Raw genomic sequence first — 14,575 nt, 5'->3', positions numbered from 1 at the left:
TCAAACTTGTTAGCGACATCATTTCATTATCAGTAATCAAGTTAATTCTTCAATTAGCTCATAAGCATGATGTTTGCAGAATTTTGAGGATGATGTACACTGTTGCTTCTCATACTACTGAGAATCGAATGACTCCATCAGCAGTTGCTGCTTGTATGGCTCCTCTCTTGCTGCGTCCACTTCTGGCGGGTGAATGTGAGATGGAAGATGACATAGACATGAGTGATGACAGTTCTGCTCAGCTTATAGCTGCTGCAAATGCTGCTAACAATGCTCAATGCATTGTCACAACTCTATTAGAGGAATATGAGAGCATATTTGATGTAAGTTTACCTGATGCTATCCCAGAGTTCATTGCCCTGATGATGCTATTCTAGACAATTTAGGCTGATACATTTGCTACTTGTCCTTCCACTTCCTGAGTTACTGTAAAAGCTGCTTATCATAATGTTTATCACTTCTACAGGATGAACACCCAAGGTGTTCCCTCTCACCCGATTCTCGAATTCAAGATAGTGGAAGTGAAGAGTCTACAGATGATGAAACTGTTGATGCCAAAGATAATGGGTTTCATGATGCAGAGAATGATGTAGATCAAGAATTAGATGAGCGTATACTGAGTGGAAACTTGAGTGAAAGCAGTGCACGTACTGGTGCTGACCTCTATGACTACCAGGTTTGATATGGTTTGCAATTTTGAAGTTTCTAATCTAGAAATTCATGGTTTGATACGACTCATATATTTGCCTTATATATTTTTAAGATAGCTGATAAAATCGATTTGCTTCCAGTTTTACTGATGATGTATTTTTCTGCATGTTAATAGTGTGGATCAAATTATGGCTACAATATCCTAATCTTATAAAGCTTTTTTCCGGCTTGTTTCCCTGTAGAAAATTCCTACCTAGCCTATCCTCAGTTTATAGTTCATTTTATTAATGTTTGTGGTGTGAAGTTCCCAGTAGTCCAGTCCGAAACTGACTTGATTTTCAATGTTATTCGGCTAGCAACTCCTTTTGTGTCGATATCATTATGTGGTTTTTCCTTTCTTACTCATCTTAATGTGGCACAACAGGTAGACCCTGGTGATTCAGACGCCGAACGTTTTGTCACAGATAAGGCTTTGGAAGCAAAGTCAGATTTAAAGGATGCTCCACACAGCCATTTAAATCAAAATGGAACGATAAATGTCCAGAGATTACCGAATGGAAATGATCCAACAAATCTGGCTTCCAGTCATGAGTCTCCATTGTCAATGGGAGAGATTCTTTCGTCTTTGGATGCAGGAGTTCCTTTATCTGGTCCTGGAGCTGAACATTCTGCAGATAGGCAGTCCATCAAGTCCAATGAAACTCAGTTACATGTGAAGCGTTCTAATATTTGGGGACGGAGTAATGTAAGCGAGTCGTTACCTTTTGTTGTCTTCCTCTATATGTTTCTGCTAGTTCAGTGAATTTCATTCTGTTGACTTCCATTGTTTTGTTTTTAAAACTAGTCATGGTTTTGGAATAAATACACTCCTCTAGTTACTCTTGAAGAAGCATCTGTAGTTGTCTGCTATAGCTTTTTTTTTTGACCTTGTGGATTTAAACATGTGGTTTACACAGGCAAGAAAGAGCCAGCAGTCAGAGTTTGCTGATTCATCGGGTGAAGAAGAGTAAGTTCCCAGTCATTCTAAGTACTAATTCCCTATTGAGAAAGTTGCTGCTATTAATTTAAAAGTTTCTGTGCTATCTTTGTGGCCTGTGCTACCATTGATGGGTGTGGCCATGCTTGTAGCGTAGCTTTTACTTTTCATTGGATCACATATAGTGACATTATCATTGAAGGGTTGATTTTGTACTTAACTATTTCACTATGCAAACGTACCTTTCAGGCTTGCTATCCAAAGACTTGAGATTGCAAAGAATGATCTGCAAATTAGGATTGCGAAAGAGGTAAGAAGGAACACATATATTCTGTAATTGTAGGCCTGTGATGTGGGATCTTGCAAACTAACTGAAAATTCTTCTCAGACTAGAGGTAATGCAATCTTACAGGCTAGTTTGGAAAGAAGAAAGCAAGCTCTGCATGAGCGCCGTTTGGTGCTGGAACAAGATGTATGCCATATTTTCCACTATATGAATCAACTACATTTCACACTTGTATGATGGGAATTTACCCATAATTTCCATCTTTTATATTTGATTTTGTTGCGATTTCTGTTCAACAACATCCCATTAAACAATTAATAAAAAATTCTGTAGGATTAAATGACGGCTTGATTATTTGTTTGATTGCAATTGTTTGTCCCTGTAGGTATCAAGGTTGCAAGAGCAGCTGCAGGCTGAAAGGGATCTTAGAGCTGCATTAGAAGTTGGATTAAGCATGTCTTCTGCGCAATTTTCTGGTTCACGTGCTATGGACTCTAAGGTACTGAAATGTGAATCTAGCAGCTGGCCAGCAGTTATCGTACTTTCAGTTTTTAGCGGTGTCTAATTTCTTTGCCTTAAGACAAAGGCAGAGCTTGAGGAGATTGCTCTCGCAGAAGCTGATGTTGCAAGGTTAAAGCAGAAGGTTGCAGAGCTGCATGTCCAACTTAGTCAACAGCGCCAACACCAGTACGACTCTTTTGTAGATGAGAATGACCGTTATCAGCATCGTCCAAGTCATCTCCCACAGTAAGACAATGATTGATGTACTCCCTTTGTCCCAAAATAAGTGTCGCTGCTTTAGTACAAATTTAGTACAAAGTTGTACTAAATCAACGACACCCAAACTGTTAGTATATCAAATTAGAAGTGGATGTATCAGGTCCAACCCAAGCTGTTATGGTTAATTGTGCAATGTGGCTTTTGTCAGGCCAGGGCATCAAACAAACATGACAAATTCAAAAAGTAAACAAATGTTGGTGTATTCTGGAGCGGGGGTTACACATTTTAGAATTTGAACTAGTGTATTAGAAGGGTGAAAAGATAGTTTTAAGTTTTAACTATCAACGTGTGCCAGTTTTTTTTTCTATTGTCCTTTTTAATTTTACTCTTAACACAAAACGAGTTTGAATTTGAAATTTATACATAGGTAATGTAAACTGAGAGTACATGGTTTTTTATTTGGGTATTTTCATATTGATTTGGGCCCTCAACAGATCAGGTACTCTTTGAACCCACCCATGAATGGTCTGTCTCGAAACCTAGATGTGCAAGCATGAGATTCCCTACTTCCGGATATAGCGGGTTACACTTGCACCTGATACATTGCCATTAAGCTAATATGTACAATTACTTTTAAATATTAACATATGGGCGGTATGCTAAATGTCCACCACGTTTTGTGCTTAGTATTTTAGTACCAAAAGCAGGATGTTTATGTAGCAAGGTATCGTATCAGCTTAAAACACATGGTTTGAAAGTTGGATGTGTTCCATTCTTGAATTATTCTTTCAGATTGTAATATATTAACAATTGCAAATATTTTATTGCCACCAGGAGCTTTGTTCAACCAGGGTTTGATACTAAACTTGCTTTCTGTAATCAAGAGAAGAAGCAGAGGAACGAGGTTTGACAAAAACGCCCCTATCAATCTACTACCCTTTAGAAGTCTTCCAACCAGTTAGCTGAATCAAATCCATTATTCATTGCATTTCCATAATAGTTTACAGAGCTCAGTTTGTTTTAGTTGTAAAAGGGCAAGCCAACAATGAAAAACTTAACTGGTGTGATGTTAAACTGGTGTTGCATGAGGATCATACTAAGAATTGAAGCCACGTTAACTTTCTGGCAGGAGAGCTTGTCGGGCGCATCACACTGGAGAAGTATCAAACAGCACGTGCTGACCCAGGCTTCTTCGAAGCCCTTCTCCCGCAAGCACTCCCTGGATGCCTCTTCGAGCGATTCAAGGGAGGTGTCGTCAAGCATGCCAGTGGAGAGCGGTTCGATGTCTGCGAACAATCCAAGAGCAGGGGAGGTAAGGGAAATCATTGCATCTTACGGTCATGCCTTAACGCCAAGCACACCAATCCTTTTCAAAGCAACCAAGGTGTTCAACTCTCTTGTTGTAACGCAGGCTGTCGAGTACGGGAGACAACCGCCCATGCCGTCGTCCACCCTGGTTGAGCTGACGACCAGACTGGATTTCTTCAAAGAACGGAGGTCGCAGTTGATGGAACAGCTCCACAGTCTTGATTTGGGACATGGATCCGCGCCGCATGGTTTTCAGTACAAGTCTTCGTCACCTTGGAACAGTCCGAGATAGGAGGTTTTGGTTTCTTCTAGTTCCACGTTTGTATATTCTTGGTAAAGGATATTCGCCCCTTCTTTCGTTAGTTGTAGCAGCTGCTAGCGAGAATGTATATTCCTTTTTCTTGTTTATTTTTTGGCTGTGCAGCAACCTCATCCGAGTGTGATTTTGTAATGTAATGTATGTACGCAACGATTTAAAGGGTTGACACTTGTTTTGAGTGCATATCTCACAGATGATGTGTAAACGCCGGTGCGCCCAGAAAACCGCCTTTTATGGCACTTCGGCAAAAAATGGTGCTCCAGCAGATGATGTATTTGCAGCAACGTTGCGGGTGATGTAAAACTCCATCACGCACCACCACACGAAAAAGGGCCGTTTACACCACCTTGTGCCAAAAACACTGTTGGAGGTGATATATATGCACAAATGCAGCCAGGAAGAAAGAAAAAGCCATTTAAGGCATCACTTTTACATTGCCTGTTTGAGCAACAATCATTGCGGTGATGCAAAAGCAAAAACCTTCCCTTTCTCCCGTCCTAAAACTAAAAACTACGGAAACACTAACGCCCACACGTGTGGGCGTTTGCATCTCGCCCACACGCGTGGATTCATGTTCGTTTGTGGGTGCATGAATCTTGGCATGTTTGTGGTGCCACGTAGGACTGGGCTGGTGTGTGGGCATTCATCCGGTCACCCACACGTTCGTTTCATCACACGGAAGGGCCGGCATGTGGGCATTTAGCAGTTCGGCCACACGCCAAATTTCACTCACGCACAAGGACTGATGTGTGGGCATTTGCCATCTCGCCTACACGTTCGTCTCCTCTTCCACACCCAAGCTGCCAGTTGTCATGTGTTTTGCAGTGTATATGGCAACACCCAAGCTGCCAGTTGTCATGTGTTTTGCAGTGTATATGGCAACTGCCCTAGTGTGCTTGTAAGCAGATGGCAATTCTTTTTTTATCCAAACATGTCAGTTGCCATGTGTTTTGCAGGGTACACGACAACTGCCCTAGTGTGCTTGTAAGCAGATGGCAACTCTCTCTTTTACCCGAACATGTCAGTTGCCATGTGTTTTGCAGGGTTCACGACAACTGCCTAGTGTTAGTAGGTGGCAACTCTTAAAGTTTTCAAATCATGGCAACTGTAGTAAACAGACTATACATGGCAACTGCGTAGTGTTAGTAGGTGGCAACCCCTAAAGTTTTCAAATCATGGCAACTATAGTAAACCAGACCATACATGGCAACAGCTGCAGTTGTCCAAAAATGGCATCTGGCACTTGACTTGAGATGGCAACTGCAGTTGAGCAACCATGACAACTTCAGTTAAACGAACATGGAAAAGGGTCCAGACCATGGCAACTGCGGGCGCGTGGTGACTGTCACGCGGGACGTGCGGGATCATGAGATAGGAGGCCTGACGTACGGGCGTGTGAGCGTTATCTATTTTGCCCATTCGTAGGCATGTGAGAGGGGACCGTGAGAAAAAAAAGACGTGTGGGCATTACTTATTTTGCCCACACGTAGGCGTGTGGGCTGATCCTCTTACACCACATAAAACGTGTGGGCAGACCTCTTAACGCCCATACGTGTGGGCGTTATCGGCGTCCAAAAACTAAGGACGCTGATAACACCCACACGTATGGTGAGAGCAACACCCGCCCACACATCATGTGTGCTGTGAGTAGGAGGCAGCACCCGCCCACACACTGTGTGTGCTGTGAGCAGGAGGCAGTCCGCATGGGTCATGTGTGGGCGAACATTAGAACAACCCGCACGTGTGGGCGCACGTACTTCGTGCCACACACCCAACAAATACTACTCATCCCCACCTCGCACGTGTTGCACAAAGCAAACATGTCCACACGTTCTGACGCAGCTACGTTAGTTACCCGCGGGATGAACACTTTAGTTATCCCAGGGATGGCAACTTTAGTATCCGGGATGGCAAATGTGGTTGTAAAAATATGGCAACTCTTTCTGTTTTGGTTAATTATAGTTGGCATGTCTAATTTATGGTAGTTGTCGCGTGTAATCAAAACATAGTTGTCGTGTGTGATTAACTACTTGCCACATGTGGTCAAACAATAGTTGTCATGTGTGTTTACCTAGCCCACACATGCTGTTCAACCATAGTTGTCATGTATGGTTAATCATAATTGCCATGTGTGTTTATCTGGTTGCCACGTATGCGCAACTGCAGTTGCCATCTGTCAAGAAATTTGTAGTTGCCACATGTATTTATCCTAGTTGCCACATACGCGCAACTGCAGTTGCCATCTATCACCGTACGAGTTGTCGTGTGGGCGAAGAGCACTTCACCCACACGCGAGCGGACTAGGTAGTGAATGTGTGGGCGAAAACTGATTCACCCACATAATGCAGCCGGCAAACAGCACGCTGCAGGTCATGTGGGCGAGCTCTCTAACGCCCACACAACATGCTATGCCTACGTGACACTAAAATTCTAACAGATTTCTTTAGGATTCGTGCAAAACAGAATCAAGCTGGATTAACATGTGTGTGGCCGAAGTGCAAACGTGCCACACGTGTGGGCGTTATCATTTGGGAAAACTAATTTTGTGCCATCTCAAAAAATAAAACTATTTTTGTGCACTAATTTATGCATCAAAACTATTTTTGTGTACCAACTTATACATCATCTGTTGGAAATGCTCTGACGTCGGCCCTAGACACAAGAGAATAAAGACATCTTAAATGTATGAATCAAATTGTGTTCCTCATTTGTCCGTGGATATTTTTCACGCTTTTTGACATTGCTTTCTATTCTTAAATAATTCAAACACTAGTTTTTAAATAACAAAGTTCAAAATAAATATAATTCGAAGGACATGGTTCAACCACAAAAATATTCAAAGGACATATGCTTCTATTGGTTTCCATGATGCACCTAGACATGCTCCACTAGACCATTGAGAAATTGTCGATGCACTTGATCTCAATTTTTTGATGCTTTCCGAGAAAATGTTCAACCTGAACCGCCTCTTGTGCAAGTTTGGTAGTTTCCCATGAAGTGAAAATCAACATTAAGTACACCTTCACCCTATCCTTCTTGATTGTCAAAGAAAAAAACCATCCTTAGAACCCTTAAAGTTGAGGACATGCTCCTGTTTAAGTACACTCATCATCATAAGTAATTCGTCGTCCGAACAATTGATGACGATTCGATGAACTCATTGTAGAAATACTCATCATCACTGTCCACCGCGTGCCCCCTTTAGATGTACAACAAAACGGGTGGTCATGCTATGCTCGGTCATTTCATCGAATAGGATGTGAGTGACAACGGTTCCAGGACGTACCAAATAACGTAAGAGGAGCGTTGAGTAGATAGAAGCGTGTGTCGAAGGACAATCTGTCCAGATTGAAGAGAGAGGCGACGCTTATAGAGAGCAGGGAAGAAAGAAGAGAGGGAGAGGGAAGTGACCCTGATGGGCGGGACCGATGTGCCCTAAGCGGATGTCCGGACTCTCCTACTCCAGTTCACGATTGATCCGAGACCGATCCGAGGGTTTTCAAATCGTTTGAACAAATTTTTATTTATTAATTTTATTTTGAGCTCTTAGGATATCAGCCCAATAGTAGTACATGAATCCGTGTCGGAGACCCAAAAGTATCCGAACAATTCGGATATTAATTAATGTCAGAGCAGGGATCGTTTATTTATTTTCCCTGCCTCTTCTTTTCCTTTTGCCGAGCGAGACGGGAAGACCCAAATCGCATCGTTGATTTTCTCCACGCACCGCACCTCTCCATCTCGTCACGGCCGTCGCCCGTCGCGCTGCCTTCAGTGAGCGTCCAGTGCAGGCTACAGTCAGTTGCTGTCCTCACTCCGCACCCCCAGTTAGGCTACCTCCACTGTCCTTTCAGTCAGCGGCGACCGGCGGCCGGCGGCTTCACGCCCAATCGCACCCGCCCGTCCTCAATCCCGTCCACCATCGTAGGTGATCCTTCCCGCCGCCTCGACTCCGTCGACCGTCGCCGCCGACTACGCCACACCTTTGTGTCGGCATCTCCCCCGACCACCGCGCCGCCACCCCCGCGGGCCGTGGGCACGAAGGTACTACTACGTAGCTGGCAAAAGAATTCCCCATTTTTAGGGCGTTCCTGATCTGTTCCCTTTTTGGGCTGTAATTTCAAATTTCTGAGTTGTTAGAAGTTTTTATTGATAATGCACAAGCTGTTTATTTTAGAGGAAAAAAGGGCACCCAGCTCCGGCTCCATTTTTCATTAAAATGAAACCAAACATTCCACATAGCGCATGAGCACGCAGCTGCAAGTCAAGCTCTGTTTTCAAGCTCCAGGCGCAATCCTGAGCTAGATGCCGTCTTCATTTTCAATCAATCCGCGGGAGGATTCCTCCGCATGTTTTGCCTGCCCAACAATGGAGGCTTCCCATCCAGCGGCATCTTCAGAAGCCGGCAATCCTGACAGAGACGAAGGCCTCAACCGACGCCCCATCAGCCTGGATCCGGCCACAGCTGTAGAGTTGGGCTCATGGCAAGCGCCCAGAGTGAAGCTGTGATCTCCAGCACGCGCTCTTTTTGCATGGCCAGAGCACAAGATTGCCCACTGAGAGAACACTACTGCTATGCCTCTCAGGATCACCTGCACACCAGTCCATGAACTTCTGTTAAAACAGAGTTCATTCCTACATTTCCACAGACCATAGAGTTGCTGCATGAACTAGGTTAATTGTCTGGTGTTTTTTGTGACTGATCCACCACTTTGCAATGTACCTCAAAGTTCACAGTAGTGTTAACCCAGCGAGGGTACTAATATTTCTCCACACCTTAGTGGCAACAGCACAGGCAAAGAATGAGCGCGTACAGGCATCTTCATTACAGAATAGGCAGGATAAATTGTCAAGATTTTGCCTTTTAGCTAGGTTATCTCTAGTGAGCAACTTATTATGAGGTAAAAGCCAAAGAAAAATATGGATTTTAGGAGGAACATTAAGTTGCCAAACAGCAGGAATATGAACAGGGACGACCCCCCTCACAACAGCATATAAAGACCGACAGAGTAAATACCATTGGATTCAAGCTTCCAAATCACAACATCGGCATCAGTATTAAGCCGAATAGACTCAGCAATATGAACAAAGTCAAACCACTGGAGGAACAATCTGTTGTCCACACACCTTCTAAAAGTAATCCTAAGGTTAACACCATCCCATGTATCAGCAATAGTGATGTGGCTATTGTACTAATTACAGAATAATACATGGCCTGTATGTGGCTAGCGTACTAATTTATAGTTTTTTTTTCTAATTTAGGGTCCGTTTCGATTGTTAAAAGTTTGTGTTAATTGAGCTGAAACCTACTGTTCATGGAGTTCAAAGCTCAGCTTCTTTCTCCTCCAACACGAAATCTCAAATTTCATGGTTGAAAGTTCCTATTCTGTCAGCTGGAAGTTGAAATCATGTCATTTCAAAGCTATGGATTCACATAGTTGCATGAGTTTGCTGTTGAAATCTTTTCTTTACTGAGTTGAAAGGTTTTTAAGACAAACAGGCATATGCCCTGCTTTATACTACCTCCGTTTTGAAAACTGACGTGGTTTTAGTTCAAATTTGAACTAAAGTCACGCCAGTTATTTCCGAATGGAGGGAATACTAGAAAGCGAACTTGTTTTTTGGTCTTCTGGGTCACCAGGACATTCTTCCTCCTGAAGCAAACGGTAGCAAAAAAAGAAAGCACACAACACCCAACTTAAGAAGGACGAACAAGCACTCCAACTGTCCCACATAAGATAGAGATAAACTCAAAGCTCCCCGCAACTCCATACAAGTACTCCCTCTGTCCCAAAATAAGTCTCAACTTTAGTACAACTTGTACTAAAGTTAGGACAAAGTTGAGACACTTATTTTGGGACGGAGGGAGTATCATACAGAGCAGAATCCTAGGCATACCAAGAACACAAACCACTAAGCTGAAAGTTGTCACATGGAGTGTTCTTTTTTTTACCCATTGTCTCCTACGGTGGCAGATTGCGGGAGACAGAAGAGGATGGAGTGAACAGGGAGCCATCACACCTTTTCCGTTTTTAAGCCTGAACCAGTGAGTTTAAGTGCTTCTGATAAAATCCAAAAGATGTTGGGACTCATTCATTCAAAGTTCACAAATTAGGCTCCCTGTTTCTCACTCCATCGTGTTCTCTGTCCCACGGTGACCTCTTTAGCTCCCTCTATTGTTGTTGTGTTCGAAAGAAGGGTGACGATTTTTCTTGGGCCATGGATCCTTGTGTGAGAGGCGGTGGAGGAGGCATGAGACCTCTCCGCCTGCCCCATATCATACTCCTGTCCAGGTCACCCTGGAGACATCGATATTTCACGGTTCAAGTGTGCCTCATGTAAGTTACTATAATATTATGTTGGCTTCACTTTGATGCTACCTCTATAGTTTCTTATCCAGGTTGAAAAATAGCTTTGCGGCAACTCATGAATTTATGGATTGTTCAAGTCTCTTGACCCCACGAGACTTTAGATCTGGAATAAACTGATGCCATGAATGATTTTCTTTGATTTGGGTTTGTTTTTGAAATGAAATTTGTGTGCTACCGTGTGCTGAGATGGAGTTGTCACCTGTATACAATATGTTGCGTTACTGCATGCTATTTCTTCTGCCATTAAACAAATGCTTATTTTTATGCTATTACATTAGTCGAGTTGGTAATTAAGTGATTTGACAACATGAAAGAATGCTACCTTCTCATCAGCTCCTAGAGTTTGCTACAGTAGCCTCCAACCCATCGATGGCTTCCTCCTCATCCTCAGGTCCACTCAAGCCTGTTGCTGACCTTCCATCATCCTGCAGCCCTGCATCTCATCATCCTCTTCAGTTTATAACTGGTAAGGCCTCAAGCTGCTTATAATTATGTGTAGAGTTTGTAGTTGTGTTGTAATTGCATTGATCCTTGGTCATTCTCGTGTGCTATATTGTGACCTTGTCGGATTGTGGACTACAGATGTTGGTTTGGCTGCCTCTCATGCTGAAAGCAAGGTTTCACCTTGCCGACAGGCTGATGGTTCTCCAAGTGCTGAAGTAATGGGGCCAGAGGTTAGCCTTCCAGAGGTATGATGAACTCCCCAAAAAATTACTACCTCCTTTCAGAAAGACTCCTATGAAGCACGAGGTCAATCAGATATGATGTGAAAATTGACATTAGATTCGTCATGACAAACATTTTAATAAAAAAGGGCAGCCCAGTGCATGTAGCTCCCGCTTGCGCAGGGTCCGGGGAAGGGTCCGACCACTTTGGGTCTATAGTACGCAGCCTTTCCCTACATTTCTGTAAGAGGCTGTTTCCAGGACTTGAACCCGTGACCTCATGGTCACAAGGCAGCAGCTTTACCACTGCGCCAAGGCTCCCCTTCCATGACAAACATTTTAATAATGCCATAATTTTTTTTGTATACTCCCTCCGTTCCATATTAAGTGTCACTGATTTAGTACAACTTTGTACTAAATCAGCGACACTTAATATGGAATGGAGGGAGTATAAGTTTACTAACATACTTGTACGAAAATTCAGTCAAAGTTGCATGTTGGAGGCCGAGCCCAAGTCCAAAACATGTCTTTTGGCTGCCTGTACTTGATGCATTCTCTCTTGTTATACTTTTCGTTTTGGCATAAAGTAGCTCAGTGCTCAATTTATGTACTTGATAAAGTAGTCCATTTGTAGTGCCTGACAGTTCTGAATCAATGTAAACGCCCCACAAGGTGTACAATTCATCTCCACTAGTAATGTAGAGCAACAAGTCATCACTGCCAACACTATTTCAATACTTCATTTTTGTATCATGCTTGTGCAGGATATCATTTGGAAGATACATGCCCTTATGCCTATTCAAGATGCCGCTCGTGCTGCCTGCTTGTCTCATGATTTTCTTCACTCTTGAAGATGCTATCCCAAGCTCATATTTGATATGAGAGCACTAGGCAAACAAACAAGGGATTTTATCAACATAGTTGACCACATCATGCGGAATCACTCTGGCGTTGGGGTGAAGACATTTAAATTGCAAACTCGGGATGAGTTCACTGTGCATCCAAGTTATCTTGATCGCTGGCTGCAAGTTGCAATTACACCTGGGATCAAAGAATTTACGCTAGGGCTCCCCATAAATAGCAAGCTGAAATATAACTTTCCTGGTTCACTTCTATCTCCTGAGGCAGCACACTCAATCCAGTATTTTCACATCACTAGCTGTGCTTTTCATTCTGTAGGCAAAGTTGGTCGCTTGAGTGGTTTGAAGACTCTTTGTCTGCATGATGTTGGTATTACTGGGGAGGAGTTATATCTACTTCTGTCCAATTCCTTCTTGTTAGAGCATTTGGATCTCGAGTCCTGCTACGATATACATTGCTTAAAGATACCACATTTTTGGTCGAAGCTTAACATCCTGGAAGTGCAATGTTGCAAAATGTTACAGATGATTGAATGCAGTGCTCCAAACCTCTCCACCTTCAATTATGATGGTCCCCTGATACATATCTCGCTTGGAGGTTCATTGCAAGTGAAGAAAATGCAAATGACATGTGCTATTGTGCCTAACCTGCTCCATTATGCTAGTGCCAAGCTTTTATCCATTGCGCCAAATGTCCAAACTCTTTTTTTACACTCACTTTATGAGGTTAGTTTTAGCTTTCATGTACTCTAATTCAGTAATTTCTTGATCTAAGTTATAAACCCTGACAAGTCATATCTTTGGGTATTCTTTTTCAGACAGTCAATACACCTGTGGTGCTGGGTAAATTTCTGCACCTCAAGTATTTGGAGATAAAACTTTTCATGCCAAGTCGTTCTCCAGGTTACGACTTCTGTTCTTTGGTTTCTTTTCTTGATGCTTCTCCCACCTTGAAGACTTTCGTCTTGCGTGTAAGTCATTCTTCATTTCCCAGTTTTTTTTTTGAAATAACTATTAATAGATTATATCTTGTCCAACTTATAGCTAGGCAGATTAGTTTGGCTCGTCGTGATCTTTACTTGGCGAATCATCCTTTATCCTTTTCCTTCCAACAATATTATGTTATGTCACTGTTATGTCACGGGTGCAACTAATTGCTACACAACAACTGTGATACCTTACCTGTTAGGCTGTTACTACCTTGGTAAACTTCTTACTGAAAAGCACTTGTTCTTGGTGTTACTTCTCTATATTGTCCTTCTGAACTCTTATGATCAGCCGATTTACTATGCTGTACGTAATATAATAATATACTAAGAATATTATGTGTCTAGTTTTGCTTAAGAAATTGACAGTGGAAGCAAACATATGCAGGTGGAGGCTCCTACCATGGAAGGTGGTTTGATTCCTGGAGTCAATATTGGCGAGGACTCCTCACTGGCAAGTTGTCTTCCGAAACACCGACATCGCAAGCTTAAGAGTGTGATCATCACTGGCTTTTGCCCCTGGAAGACAATGATTGAGCTAACGAGATGTATTCTTGATTATGCAACGTCACTGAAGCACCTTACCCTGGACACTACTAGTGGATATCATAGGAGGAGGTGGGGCAACTGTTTCCCTTTGGGTAGGGATACAATTATGGAAGCCCGGAAGGCTATTGCGGCTATCAAGACATACATAGAGGGGAAAGTACCTCCAAAGATCAAGTTTAAGGTTCTTGAGCCCTGCAACTGCAATAAGTGTCAAGAATGTTGAGTTATGTTATCATAATATATTGTTATGTTATGAATATAGCTTAGAGCCCCTAAAAAAAGTGTAATCTATTCAATGACATCTCTACTACTCCCTTTGACCCACATAGGACATTCCTAGTTTTAACTACATACATACACATAATGAACTCAAAACATTTCAAATATCATTTACTACTTATTTTTCCTATACAATTGACCAGCCAACTTGGCAGTGTGCGTCGGTTCATATCATTTATGTTATTGGAGAATCAGAGAATGTATGTTGGATAGTAATGACCTCGATGACTATGTCGCTATGAGCGGTGTATGTTCTGTTTGGAGGAATGCCATTGCACCTCCAATCGAGGGTGGCAAGCAGGGCGACCTCGAGATCCTATGTGCCCGACCGCACCAATGGATTGTTCTTCAGGAAGAAATCATCAAATTCGATGATGGAGGTGTAGACCGTTTAGCGGCCGATCTTTCCACTGACCGGATGGTGAAGTGTTGCTTTTCACTCTTCGGATCTTCAGACAGGCTACTGATTTTCGTTGAAGATAATGAACCGTACCTTGTCAACTATGCGAGCTGTTCATTGCATATCTTGTGCAATTTCCAGTAGGGGTCATCAATGAGCATTACTCTCATTTTGCCGTGTAGACTCGTGGTACTCCGAGGTTGTT

The 14,575-nt window shown here is 42.8% G+C and overlaps 1 protein-coding gene and 1 pseudogene across 2 annotated transcripts in view; both read left to right on the top strand.

Moving 5' to 3' along the window:
- Nucleotides 1-4,443, top strand: part of LOC119362638 (rho GTPase-activating protein 7-like) — an 11,566-nt gene extending 7,123 nt beyond the window's left edge. Inside the window, exons 12-22 of one of the 2 annotated variants that reach the window (XM_037627883.1) lie at nt 80-323; nt 467-676; nt 1,076-1,396; nt 1,608-1,657; nt 1,877-1,937; nt 2,016-2,099; nt 2,299-2,412; nt 2,494-2,600; nt 3,468-3,537; nt 3,763-3,946; nt 4,043-4,443. In XM_037627883.1, the coding sequence (XP_037483780.1) occupies nt 80-323; nt 467-676; nt 1,076-1,396; nt 1,608-1,657; nt 1,877-1,937; nt 2,016-2,099; nt 2,299-2,412; nt 2,494-2,600; nt 3,468-3,537; nt 3,763-3,946; nt 4,043-4,233 (1,636 nt within the window). In that variant the 3' untranslated portion in view covers nt 4,234-4,443. Of the gene's footprint in view, nt 1-79; nt 324-466; nt 677-1,075; nt 1,397-1,607; nt 1,658-1,876; nt 1,938-2,015; nt 2,100-2,298; nt 2,413-2,493; nt 2,661-3,467; nt 3,538-3,762; nt 3,947-4,042 lie in introns of both variants that reach the window. The other variant, XM_037627882.1, reaches the window with a different exon arrangement.
- A 3,518-nt stretch (nt 4,444-7,961) lies between these two features.
- Nucleotides 7,962-14,110, top strand: LOC119362637 (annotated as a pseudogene).
- Nucleotides 14,111-14,575: the final 465 nt, after the last annotated feature.

Source organism: Triticum dicoccoides, chromosome 2B, assembly GCF_002162155.2.
Source record: "Triticum dicoccoides isolate Atlit2015 ecotype Zavitan chromosome 2B, WEW_v2.0, whole genome shotgun sequence".
NCBI classification, from domain to species: domain Eukaryota; kingdom Viridiplantae; phylum Streptophyta; class Magnoliopsida; order Poales; family Poaceae; genus Triticum; species Triticum dicoccoides.
This window is presented reverse-complemented; position numbering and strand designations above follow the sequence as displayed.